Here is a 13,770-nt window from a genome sequence, read left to right as displayed (position 1 = left end):
GATGGCTTCGTATACCTCTGACGCTTGGAGGAATTGAGGTCCCATGTCTGGGGCATTTGTGTCCCGAACAGTGGGTTCCCATGGTTCTCTGGGAGGGTGCATCTTTCTCAGTGAGTCGGAAGCAGCAGTATTTCTAGGTGCGATTGTTTATCTACTAGTAAGTAACCTAATTGCCCCTACTGTGTTGCCCTCTTCAATTTTTTTGGTCACTTGTGACCAAAAAAAATTGTCATTTGAATTCTTCCGTCTGCCATGACGGTTTTTGCGTTGAGGGAAAATGGGGACCCATCACCACCCACAGCTTCCTCCAACTTGTCACCACTCATAGCCTCCTCCCACCCGTCAACACCCACAGCCTCGTCCCACTCGTCACCACCCACAGTCTCGTCCCACCCGTCAACACCCACAGTCTCGTCCCACCTGTCACCACCCACAGCCTCGTCCCACTCGTCACCACCCACAGTCTCGTACCACCCGTCACCACCCACAGCCTCGTCCCACTCGTCACCACCCACAGTCTCGTACCACCCGTCACCACCCACAGCCTCGTCCCACTCGTCACCACCCACAGTCTCGTACCACCCGTCACCACCCACAGCCTCGTCCAACTCGTCAACACCCACAGCCTCGTCCCACCCATCACCACCCACAGTCCCGTTCCACCCGTCACCACCCACAGTCTCGTACCACCAGTCACCACCCACAGCCTCGTCCCACTCGTCACCACCCACAGTCTCGTACCACCCGTCACCACCCACAGCCTCGTCCCACTCGTCACCACCCACAGTCTCGTACCACCCGTCACCACCCACAGCCTCGTCCAACTCGTCAACACCCACAGCTTCGTCCCACCCATCACCACCCACAGTCCCGTTCCACCCGTCACCACCAACAAACTCGTTCCACCCGTCACCACCCCTAGTCTCGTACCACCCGTCACCATCCCCAGACTCGTCCCACTTATTACCTCCCACAGCCTCCTCCAATCCGTCATCACCCACAGCCTTCTCCCACCCTCACCACCCAAAGCCTCGCGCCACCCGTCAACCCACCCAAAGCCTCGTCCAACCCATCACCACCCACACCCTCCTCCTACCCGTCAACACCCACAGGCTCGTCCCACCCATCACCACCCACACCCTCCTCCCACCCATCAACACCCACAGTTTCCTCACACCCGTCACCACCCACAGTCTCGCCCTACCTGCCACCACCCACAGCCTCCTCCCACCCGTCACCACCCACAGCCTCCTTCAACCCATCACCACCCACAGCCTCCTACCACCCGTCGCCGCCCACAGCCTCGCCCCTCCCGTCACCACCAACAGCCTCTTCCCACCCATCACCACCCACAGCCTCGTCCCACTCGTCACCACCCACAGATTCCTCTCACTCGTCACCACCAACTGCCTACTTGCACCTGTCACCACCCACAGCTTCCGCCCACCCGTCACCACCCATAGCCTCTTCCCACCGGTCACCGTCCACAGCCTCGTCCCACTCGTCACCACCCACAGTCTCGTCCTCCTGTCACCACCTACAGCCTCGCCCAACCCGTCACCACCCGCAGCTTCATTCCCCCCGTCACCACCCACACCATACTCCCACCCGTCACCACCCACAGCCTCCTCCCACCCGTCACCACCAACAGCCTCCTCCGACCCGTCACCACTAACAGCCACCTCCCGACCGATCAACACCCACAACCTTTTCCCACCCGTCACCACCCACAGCCTCGTCCCACCCATCACCACCCACAGCCTCGTCCCACCCATCACCACCCACAGCCTCGTCCCACCTATAACACCCACAGCCTCCTACCACCCGTCACCACCCACAGCCTCCTACCACCCGTCACCACCCACAGCCTCCTCCAACCCTATGACCAAAACACAGCCTCATCCAACCCATCACCACCCAAATCTTCGTTCCCCACGTCACCAAGGTACTACACCATGCCACTACACCAGGGTACTACACCACACCACTATACATGGCTTCTACACCATGCCACTACACCACTACACCAGGGTACTACACCACTTCACCAGGGTACTACACCACACCACTACACCAGACTACTACACCATACCAATATACCAAGTTACACCACACCACTATACCAGGCTACTACACCACTGCACTATACCAGGCTACTACACCATGCAACAATACCAGGGTACTGCACCACACCACTATAGCAGGGTACTACACCACACCACTATACCAGGGTAGTGCACCACACCACTATACCAGGTTACTACACCACACCACTATACCAGGGTACTACACCACGCCACTATACCAGGGTACTTTACCTCACCACTATACCAGGGTAGTACACCACATGACTATACCAGTGTAGTACACCATACCACTATACCAGCGCACTACACTACGCCACTATACCAGGCTACTACACCACATTACTATACCAGGCTACTACACCACACCACTATACCAGGGCACTACACCACACCACTATACCAGGCTACTACACCACCACACCACCAGGTTACTACACCACACCACTATACCAGGCTACTACACCACACCACTATACCAGGCTACTACACCACACCACAATACCAGGCTACTACACTACACCAGGGTACTACACCAAACCACTATACCAGGCTACTATACTACAGGGTACTACACCACACCACTACACCAGGCTTCTACACCACACCATTACAGAATACTACACCACACCAGTACACCAGGCTACTACACCACACCACTACACCACGGTACTACACACCACTATACCAGGGCCACTACACCAGGGTACTACACACCACTATACCAGGCTACTATACCATGCCACTACACCACACAACTACACCACACCACTACACCAGGGTACTACACCATGCCACTACACCAGGGTACTACACCACACCACTACACCATGCCATTACACCACACCACTACACTAGGGTACTACACCACACCACTACACCAGGCTACTACTCTACACCACTATAACATGTTACTTCACCACACCACTACACCACACCACAGCGATAGCAGGCGGCTTGACGTTTGCAAGGCACTACACATTAAGAAGTCAACACCAGCAATCAACAGCCAATTAATGCACAACTATATTCTACCCACCTCAAGACTCCGCTCCAATATAGAAGCATCAAGAAATATGGACCAATAGGCTTTCTACAATCACTTCCATTTCAATACCCATTGTTTCGTGTTCTGTCTTGTGTTGATGAAATTAATACCCTATTAATGCCACCTCTTGTTCTGTCTTGTGTTGATGAAATTAATACCCTATTAATGCCACCTCACCCCATCCACCTCACTCAAATGTAGATATAAACAAAATCGGAGATGTTTAAGTTCTATTCAGTTGTGTATTTGTAAACTAAAGTCTTAGAAAATGTAATAAGTTTTACGAAACGCGCTCGTGTCGCGTCAGACTAGAAATAAAAATGAATTTTGGAGAATTGATTTTTGAATTACCTCCAACAGTGAAAAGAAATGTCCGAAAGATTGAGAAAATTCGTGTTAGAATTATTAATCTTACTTTTTCGGTCATATTTAATAATATATGTCTACAGGAAAGACTGCTACCAAAATATACTAATATATATATATATATATATATATATATATATATATATATATATATATATATATATATATTGTGACGGTAACGCGTTGGTGTTCGGCTGTTTAAGGCTAGGGGTATGGCCTCGTCACATAGTTATAAAAAAAAGAGAAAAACTGGAACTTCGTCTGTGGTAAGGTAAGGAGAAGACACAAAACACAAGTAAACTTTAACAATGAAATTTTAATTACGTTAAATAAATCAAAACATGAAAATAATGCACAAACAAATTCTTATAATAAAATCAATCAATCAAAAATAATAAGAATACTTAAATGACACAATGAAAAGTTACGTTAAGGCAAAATAACAAGTGCAATACAAAAGGTAAGTGGGAGGTGCTGGAATATTGGCTTAAAGCCACCACCTCTCTCAGTACACGCTAGAGTCTAGCTGGGAGGAGTGCTGGCTACGAAAGCACGGAACATTCTGAGGACTGATGTTGGGGCGACCCCAGACATCAGGTAGTGTGGGGGGCGAGTGCAGGTGCAGCCAGACCGGCGACCAATCAGCGGAGCCGTAGCGATCAACGGGTAGTTTGGTGGTTGGAGTTCGAACAGGTGGCTGCTGCATACGTTTTGCTCACCCTGGCAAGCTTGCTGGTGTTGTTGTCGTTGTTGGACATTTCTTCCATAGTCGTATTATATAATTGTGACGACGTAAGTATGAAGGGAAGAGCAGGCTCAATCTCTTGAAGGAGATTATCGTCACAACTCTCCCCCGAAGCTTGCGGTTCTGGAAGAAGTACGTCGTTATGTGGTGGAGTAATGGATGGAGTTGCTTCTACTTTATAAACTCTGGAGAGATCATGGGCTAAGATGTTGTCAGACTCTTGGTATAGCGTGTCTCCAGGTTGAATTTCTGCAGGTAGCAAGCCCATAGTAGAAGACGTTGAGATGAGAAGTGGGCGTGCTGCAGGAGGTGTAGGGTGGTGTGGTCCGTGTTGATGGTGGACCGAGCACTTTTCAGGTGTGGAGTGAAGTGCTGAAGCTTCAGGATGAGGAAGAGTAGCTCCTTGCCAATTGTTCCGTCGTTCCTTGTAGCAGTAGTCGCTGACAGGTGTATTCTTCTCGCCTCGTTGCTGCATCACGACACCACCATCGTCGGTACCATTGGCGTCGACATGGAGGATGTAGGGCTTATCTGACGAGGTGAGAGTGGAATTAGAAGAGGGCATAGGAGCACGAGTATTATCCTGAAAGCATTTGGGAAGATCATTAAGGATTTTGGAATTAGAAAGCGCCGACTCCTTGTCAGTGCTTTCGGGAGAAGAAGCCGGGATGGTCTCACTGTGGATGTAGGGTTCTGTGAAAGTAGAATAGTTTATCAAGACAGTGGGAGGAGTACCATTATATTGCTTCAGGAGGTTGACGTGGCACAGCTGGGTCTTCCGCCGCCTATCTGGAGTCTCTATGACGTATGTGTTGTTGCTTCTGCACTCTTTGACGCAGTAGGGTCCTGAAAATTTGTTTTGTAAAGGTGAACCTGGGATAGGGAAATAAGCAAGGACGAAGTCTCCCGGCTTGAATTTTCTTACTTTGCTGGTCTGGTCGTAATGAGTCTTCATTCTCACCTGGGCTTTCAATAGATTATCATGGGCAAAGCGGTGGACTCTCTCTAGAATGTGCTGAAGGTTTTGAAGAAACTGGGGCACATTCTGATGCTCACTGAAGGTGGCATCTCTGAGAGAGTCTTTGAAAGCCTTAAGGGGAGTACGGCACTTACGGCCGTAGAGCATCTCATAAGGAGATACTCCTAGGGACTCATTGGGGAGACTTCTGAAAATACACATTATTAGGTCAATCTGCTTATCCCAATCCTTTGAGGTTTCACTACAAAACTTTTTCAAGAGTGCTTTGATGGTCTGATGACTACGTTCAAGAGAACCCTGTGAAGCAGGATGATAGGGGCTGGACAATACCTGTTTGATGTTGAACTCCTCCAGTGTCTTTTTGAAGAGATCACTGGTGAAGTTGGTGCCACAATCACTTTGAATCTCCCTGGGAAATCCGTATTGAGTGAAGATCTTCAGTAGATGTTTGATAACCGTAGCAGCCGTGATGTTCTTCACTGGAACTGCTATGGGAAATCTGGTGGTAGGACACAGGATGGTTAGGATGTAGGCGTTACCTGAACTGGTCCGAGGTAAAGGACCAACACAGTCTATTATGAGTCTGTGGAAAGGTTCCGCAGGCACCTGTATGGGAATCAGTGGTGCTCTGGGAATGGAGACGTTCGGTTTGCCTGCCATCTGACATGTATGACACTGTTTTACGTACTGTTTGACGTTGTTTACCATACCTGGCCAGTAGTAGTCTTGGCGAATCCCATGGTAAGTCTTGTTGAAGCCGTAGTGGGAGAATGCTCCATGGGCCAGGTGTAGAATAGTGGGCCGCAGGCTGGTGGGAATCACAAGTTGTTCGGTGTTGGCCCAATCGTCCTCCTCCTTCAGTTTACTGGGTCTATATCTGCGGTAGAGCAAGTCGTTCTCTAGGAAGAACCCAGGAATACTGTCGGGTTGAGTCTCAGCCTGGAAAAACAATGGTGTTAAAGTAAGATCTTCCCTCTGCAACTTACGGAACTCCAACTTGGTCAGATGCGGGGGTAGTTTCTGAGGGTCTTGAGGGACAGCGGTAGCAGTAGAGTCAGCTGGCTGTGGACGTGCGGCTTGTGCACGGGTGGTCACGAGAACCGGAGGAGAAACTTCATCACTCTCTTGAACCTCTGCTGGAACATACTCAAGAATAGGGTTACTTGGCACAGAGTTACACACCTGGGGTTTGTCCATGACGATCAGGTTGGTCGGTTGCAGGTCTTCTGCCAAGTCGTTGCCTAGGAGAAGTTGCACTCCAGGCATGGGAAAAGGCTTTTCCCTGACGGCGACTTGGACTTCCCCGTTCACGTAGGGACAATCCAGGTGGACTCTGGCGAGAGGGTATGGAGTGGTAGCAGTGAGGTCAGTGATGAAGACGGTTTCTCCGGTGTAGACGATGTTGGGCACAGCCGACTTCAAGATGATCGATTGTAGAGCCGCTGTGTCCCTCAAGATCTTCAACTTGAAACGTCCCTCCGGATTTGAACCGTTGGCAGAGACAGTTCCAGTATACAGGTGGTTACTGAAAAGAGAAAGATCATTAACATCAACACCAACATTCATCACAGGCTTACCGGACTTAGGAGGAGTTGGTTTGGGTCGTTGTTGGTCAGTGGTTCCCTTGTATTGGGACTTACCACACTTGTCTATGGTATGTCCATAGAGTCTACAATATTTGCAGTACAGTTGTGAACCAGCTTGATCGGGGCTCACCTTCTCGTAACTGTACCACGACTTCTTACTGGAGGATGGTTCAGGTGTCAGCCGGTGGATGAGGCTGTAAGTGTCAGCCGACTTAGCACACTTCAGGTAGTCGGTTTCTTCTTTATCTGCTAAGTAGAGGCGGACAGGAGGCGGCGCACGTCTCAAGAATTCCTCAACAAGCATCAGGTTGACGAGTTCTGTAAAAGTAGAGACATGTGCTGCTTCCAGCCATTTCATGAAATACCTCCGTTTCGTGTTAGCAAACTCTAGGAAGGTAGTGGTACTTGCCTTCAGGTGGTCACGGAATTTCCTTCTATAACTTTCAGTAGAGAGGAGGTAGGCGTCCAACACTGCTTGTTTCAGAGTGTAGTAGTCATTCTCAGACGCCAAAGTACTGAGTGTGACTGCAGCTCTACCTGTAAGATGGACTCTGAGAAGTGTGGCCCATTGGTCGACAGGCCAACTGAGTTGATTAGCAAGGGTTTCAAAGGTGGTAAAAAACACATCAACTTCTGCTTCTACAAAGGATGGCATTAACTTACTTGCATGTGATATATTAAAACTGATGGGAAGATTGGCAGTAGCTTGCTGGCGTTGAGCGAGGTGTGAAGTTTCCAACGTGTATTCCCGTTGACGACACTCAAGAACCAGAGTCGCTTGCTGCTTGTCATGTTCGCGTTGTATTTCCAACTCGCGTCGTTTGGTTTCAAGCTGTACTCGTTCCCGCTCCTGGAGTAGTGCAACCTCACGTTCCTGGAGGGCGAGTCCACGTTCGTGTTCTTCTCTCCTCAAGGCAGCTTCACGTTCTCGGAGGGTGATTTCTCGTTCTTGTTCTTCTCTTCGTATGGCAGCAGCTCGTTCTTGTTGTTCGAGGGCTTCCCTTTGCTGCTCACGTTCAATCTTGGCCAGCTCTAGTTTGAGTTTCAGCGTTGCCAAATCAGTTTTATCTGCAATATAGTAAGTTTCATGAGTTTCAGAGTCTATCTTACCTTGCTCTAAATAGTAATCCAGCAACAGGTTGTGTAGGTCATTTTTGTTGGCTTGATAGGGAACTTCTAGTTGATACTCATGTGCAAGAGTTTGTAGTTCAGTCCTCTTGGCACGACTTAAAGTCCCTATTTCACCTGCTGGATTTGCACGAAAAGTTTGGAGACGAAACATGGTGAAATTAGCAAATAAAGGTACACGAATGTTCAATAATGAAATGTCAGAAACAGGACAACGTGGCAACTGGTACCTATCCTGTGTGATCTTTAACAATTAACGTTAAGTGAAAGATATTAAATGATTAATTTAATCAAGGGCGCAGGAAATCTTGTACCCGGTACTCATGTAAGAGAATAAGGGCAAGAAAATCCTACTAACAAATGAAACAAAGTTTCGAAAACAAATGAAACAGTTAAATGCTTCAAAAGTAAAATTGGTAGTCCAAGGATGTAGGCATACCTTGCCAAGTCTCTATAGGACATAAAGCAAGTTTTTCCCACTGAATTTAATATGATACTTACAGAATTAGCGAACTTTGTGCTCTGAAAAAATAAGCTAATTCCCTACCGTTGTATGTATCATCATCTCTGACTGACGTGTAGGGGTGCGAGGTGTCAACTGGTGACGAGAACTGCTGCTGAGGTCCCAAGTCAGCAACTAAAGTTCGAGCTAGAGGAACTATGGCCCTCTTTGTCCTCCTACAGTCAGATTGCAGAAGATTGGGTACTCTTGACCCGGGGCAGACCACAGTACCAGGGTACCAATATGATGATCTGTCAGAATGAGAAATATTCAAGGGACATAGATGGTAAATACGAGTAATAACATGGAGGGAGAGATGACCAATTAAGAGTATGACTGCGGCCTACAGTCACCACGTAATCCAAAGTTGTCTCACCTTCACTATATGTTACTCTCGTAATGCACAATACACCGCACCTTATAAAAAATGAAATTGAATGAAAAATAGTAAAGCTACGTTAACAAAGTTAAATACGCTTACCATAAATTACCACTTGGCACCAGTACCTGAGTGAAGCTCCTAGGACAGGCCCCCATATAACTTGTGACGGTAACGCGTTGGTGTTCGGCTGTTTAAGGCTAGGGGTATGGCCTCGTCACATAGTTATAAAAAAAAGAGAAAAACTGGAACTTCGTCTGTGGTAAGGTAAGGAGAAGACACAAAACACAAGTAAAACTTTAACAATGAAATTTTAATTACGTTAAATAAATCAAAACATGAAAATAATGCACAAACAAATTCTTATAATAAAATCAATCAATCAAAAATAATAAGAATACTTAAATGACACAATGAAAAGTTACGTTAAGGCAAAATAACAAGTGCAATACAAAAGGTAAGTGGGAGGTGCTGGAATATTGGCTTAAAGCCACCACCTCTCTCAGTACACGCTAGAGTCTAGCTGGGAGGAGTGCTGGCTACGAAAGCACGGAACATTCTGAGGACTGATGTTGGGGCGACCCCAGACATCAGGTAGTGTGGGGGGCGAGTGCAGGTGCAGCCAGACCGGCGACCAATCAGCGGAGCCGTAGCGATCAACGGGTAGTTTGGTGGTTGGAGTTCGAACAGGTGGCTGCTGCATACGTTTTGCTCACCCTGGCAAGCTTGCTGGTGTTGTTGTCGTTGTTGGACATTTCTTCCATAGTCGTATTATATAATTGTGACGACGTAAGTATGAAGGGAAGAGCAGGCTCAATCTCTTGAAGGAGATTATCGTCACAATATATATATATATATATATATATGTGTGTGTGTGTTTGTGTATATATATATAATATATACAAACACATACCTGTGTATATACACACACACACAATTATATATATTGTGACGGTAAAGCGTTGGTGTTCGGCTGTTTCAAAAGCTAGGGGCAGGGCCTCGTCACATAATCAAAAAAAAAAGAGAAAAGTTGGTCCTTTCGTCTGTGGTAAGGTAATGGGAAGACACACAAAACACAAGTATATAAACAATGAAATTTTAATTACTCTAGAAAAACGAGACATGAATAAAGGTAATCTCATAAAAATATGCAAGACAAGTCAACAAACAAAATAACATGAATAATCACTGGCAAATGAAAAGTTACGCTAAGACAAGTAAGTTACATTGATAGCAAAATAAAATATAAGTGCTGGAATACTGGCTTCGAGCTGCCACCTCCCTTAGTACACGAAAGCCAAGGCTTAGTCTACCAGCGAGAGATGTCAAGTGCATGAAGCACTGAGATATTCTGACGAGACTGGCGCACTGCAGCCCAGACGTCGACTTGTGGTGGTGGCGGAGGGCAGGGGCGACGAGACACCAGCCAATCAGCAACAGGCAGGCAGAGGATGAGCAGTTAGCTGGTTACGGCGGTGGCCAGGTGTGCTGGGTATGATTTGCTCTCTGGGCAAAACGTTTGGCGATACTTGGTGAACGTATCTTGTATATAGTATCTTGTATTTTGACGTAATTATGTAGGGAAGAGCAGGCTCAATCTCTCTTGAAAGAGATTATCGTCACAACTCTCCCCCGAAGCCTGCGGTTCTGGAAGAAGTTACGTCTTTATGTGGTGGAGTAATAGTTGGAATTGTTTGTACTTCATAGACTCTGGAGAGGGCGTCGGCTATGATGTTGTCAGAACCTTTGATATAGCGGATCTCCAGGTTGAAATCTTGCAGATATAAAGCCCATCGTAGAAGACGCTGGTTAGTGAATTGGGCTTGATGTAAGAAGTGGAGAGGATTGTGGTCTGAGAAGATGGTGGTAGACCTGGCACCTTGTAGGTATGGAGCAAAGTGCTGGAGATTCAGGACGATGGAGAGTAGCTCCTTTTCAATAGTGCTGTAGTTCCTCTGGTGGGGTTTCAACTTGTAGCTGTAGTAGCTGACAGGTAGAACCTCCTCGCCTCGTTGCTGCATCAGGACACCACCGATGCCGGTACCACTGGCGTCGACATGAAGGACGAAAGGCTTGGTGATATCTGGCGAGGCGAGAATGGGATTAGAACAGAGGAGGAATTTGAGTTGTTCGAAAGCAACGGTTTGCTGCATGGTCCAATTATACCGTTATACCAATTATACTGCCACTCCCAGTTACATGACCCAGATAACGCACTTTACCTTTGGCGAAGGTGGACTTGCCCAGGTTTATGCTGAGGCCGGCTGTCAGGAGCTTGGCGAACAGTCGTTGCAGCTGGAGCAGATGTTTGCTCCAGGTGTTGGAAGCTACGACGATATCATCCAAATAGGCGTAGGTGTTATACAAGCCCTGGATGACGCGGTTGACAGCTCTCTGAAAGGTGGCCGGGGCATTACATAGTCCGAAAGGAAGGCGTTCATATCTGAAAAGTCCAAAGGGAGTGATAAAGGCAGATATTTCTTTGGCTCGCTCTGTTAGACACACTTGGTAATACCCCTTAAGCAAGTCCACTTGGGACAAGTACTGGGCATTACCAATGGCGTCAAGAATGTCATCTATCCTTGGCAAGGGGTATGCATCCTTGACAGTCACATTATTTAACTTACGGAAATCCGTGCACAGTCTCACCTTACCTTGGGGTTTTGGCACCAAGATACAGGGTGAGGCCCAGGGGGACTCACAAGGTGTAGCCAGTCCATGATCCAAGAGGTACTGCACCTCAGCACGCATGACTTCCTTCTTGCTAGGGCTGATTCGGTAGAAGGGTTGACGAATCGGCCGGGTGTCAGGGAGCAGTTGGATGTCGTGCTGGGTAACATTACACTCTTGGGGGTCATCTCGGAACAACTCTTGATGTTCTTTGAAGATCTTGACGAGAGGTGCACTATGATTGTCCTGAAAATAGTTGGGAAGATCAGTTAGGATTTCCGAATTAGAAAGCGCTGACTCCTTGTCAGTGCTTTCGGGAGGAGAAGCAGGGAAGGTCTCACTGTGGATGTATGGCTCTTTAAATGAGGAGTAATTAATCATGACAGTGGGAGGAGTACCGTTATATAGCTTCAGGAGGTTGACGTGGCACAACTGGGTCTTCCGCCGCCTATCTGGAGTCTCTAGAACGTAGTTATGGTTGTTTCTGCACTCCTTGATGCGGTAGGTCCTGAAAACCTGTTTTGTAAAGGAGAACCTGGGATAGGGAAATAAGCAAGTACAAAGTCTCCCGGTTTAAATTTCCTTACTTTGCTGGTCTGGTCGTAATGAGTCTTCATCCTCTCCTGTGCTCTCAATAAATTATCTTGGGCAAAACTGCGGACCCTCTCTAGAATGTGTTGTAGGTTTTGAAGAAGCTGGGGCACATTCTGATGCTCACTGAAGGTGGCATCCCGTAGAGAGTCTTTGAAAGCCTTGAGGGGAGTACGGCACTTACGTCCGTAGAGCATCTCATAAGGAGATACTCCTAGGGACTCATTGGGAAGACTTCTAAAGATACACATTATAAGGTCAATTTGCTTATCCCAATCCTTAGAGGTTTCATTACAAAACTTCTTCAGGAGTGCTTTAATAGTCTGATGACTACGCTCAAGAGAACCCTGTGAAGCAGGATGATGGGGGCTGGACAATACCTGTTTGATGTTGAACTCTTCCAGTGTCCTCTTGAAGAGATCACTGGTGAAGTTGGTGCCACAGTCGCTCTGAACCTCCCTTGGAAATCCATACTGGGTGAAGATCTTCAATAAGTGTTTCACAACCGTAGCAGCCGTAATGTTCTTTACTGGAACTGCTATGGGGAATCTGGTGGTAGGACACAGGATGGTTAAGATACAGGCGTTACCTGAACTGGTCCGAGGTAAAGGACCAACACAGTCTATAATAAGTCTGTGGAAAGGTTCCGCAGGCACCTGTATGGGAGTCAGTAGTGCTCTGGGAATAGAGATGTTCGGTTTACCTGCCATCTGACATGTATGACACTGTTTGACGTACTGTTTGACGCTATTTACCATACCTGGCCAGTAGTTGTCTTGACGGATTCCATGGTAGGTCTTGTTAAATCTGTAGTGGGAGAGTGCTCCGTGGGACAGGTGTAGAATAGTGGGCCGCAGGCTGGCAGGAATCACTAGTTGTTCGACGTTGGCCCAATCGTCCTCCTCCTTCAGTTTACTGGGTCTATATCTGCGGTAGAGCAACTCGTTCTCTAGGAAGAACCCAGGAATACTGTCAGGTTGAGTCTCAGCCTGGAAAAACAATGGTGTCAAGGTAAGATCTTCCCTCTGTAACTTACGGAACTCCAACTTGGTCAGATTCGGGGGTAGTTTCTGAGGGTCTTGAGGGACAGCGGTAGCAGTAGAGTCAGCTGGCTGTGGTCGTGCAGCTTGTGCACGGGTGGTCACTAAAACCGGTGGAGAAACTTCATCACTCTCTTGAACCTTTGCTGGAACATACTCAAAAATGGGATTATCCATCACAGAGGTACACACCTGGGGTTTGTCCATGACGATCAGGTTGGTCGGTTGCAGGTCTTCTGCCAAGTCGTTGCCCAGGAGAAGTTGCACTCCAGGCATGGGAAAAGGCTTTTCCCTGATGGCGACTTGGACTTCACCGGTCACGAAAGAACAATCCAGGTGGACTCTGGCGAGTGGATACGGAGTGGTAGCAGTGAGGTCAGTGATAAGGACGGTTTCCCCGGTGTAGGTGATGTTAGGCACAGCCGATTTCAATATTATTGTCTGAAGAGCCGCTGTGTCCCTCAAGATCTTCAATTTGAAACGTCCCTCCGAATCTGTACAGTTGGCAGAGACAGTTCCAGGATACAGGTGTTTGCTGAAGAGAGAAAGATCATTAACAGGAACACCAACATTCATCACATGCTTCCCGGACTCAGGAGGAGTCGGTTTGGGTTTTGGCGTTTCGGTGTTTCCTTTGTATTGAGACTTACCA

At 47.8% G+C, this 13,770-nt stretch overlaps 1 protein-coding gene across 1 annotated transcript in view; it reads right to left on the bottom strand.

Moving 5' to 3' along the window:
• Positions 1-206: 206 nt before the first annotated feature.
• The window catches only part of LOC138371019 (uncharacterized PE-PGRS family protein PE_PGRS54-like), a 63,943-nt gene continuing 50,379 nt past the window's right edge, over positions 207-13,770 (bottom strand). Inside the window, exon 2 of the mRNA XM_069335661.1 lies at positions 207-980. Within this exon, the coding sequence (XP_069191762.1) occupies positions 207-980 (774 nt within the window). The remainder of the gene's footprint in view (positions 981-13,770) is intronic.

Source organism: Procambarus clarkii, chromosome 4 (genome assembly GCF_040958095.1).
Source record: "Procambarus clarkii isolate CNS0578487 chromosome 4, FALCON_Pclarkii_2.0, whole genome shotgun sequence".
In the NCBI taxonomy this organism is placed as follows: Eukaryota; Metazoa; Arthropoda; class Malacostraca; order Decapoda; family Cambaridae; genus Procambarus; species Procambarus clarkii.
Note: the sequence above shows the minus strand (reverse complement) of the source record. Positions and strands in the feature narration are given on the sequence as shown.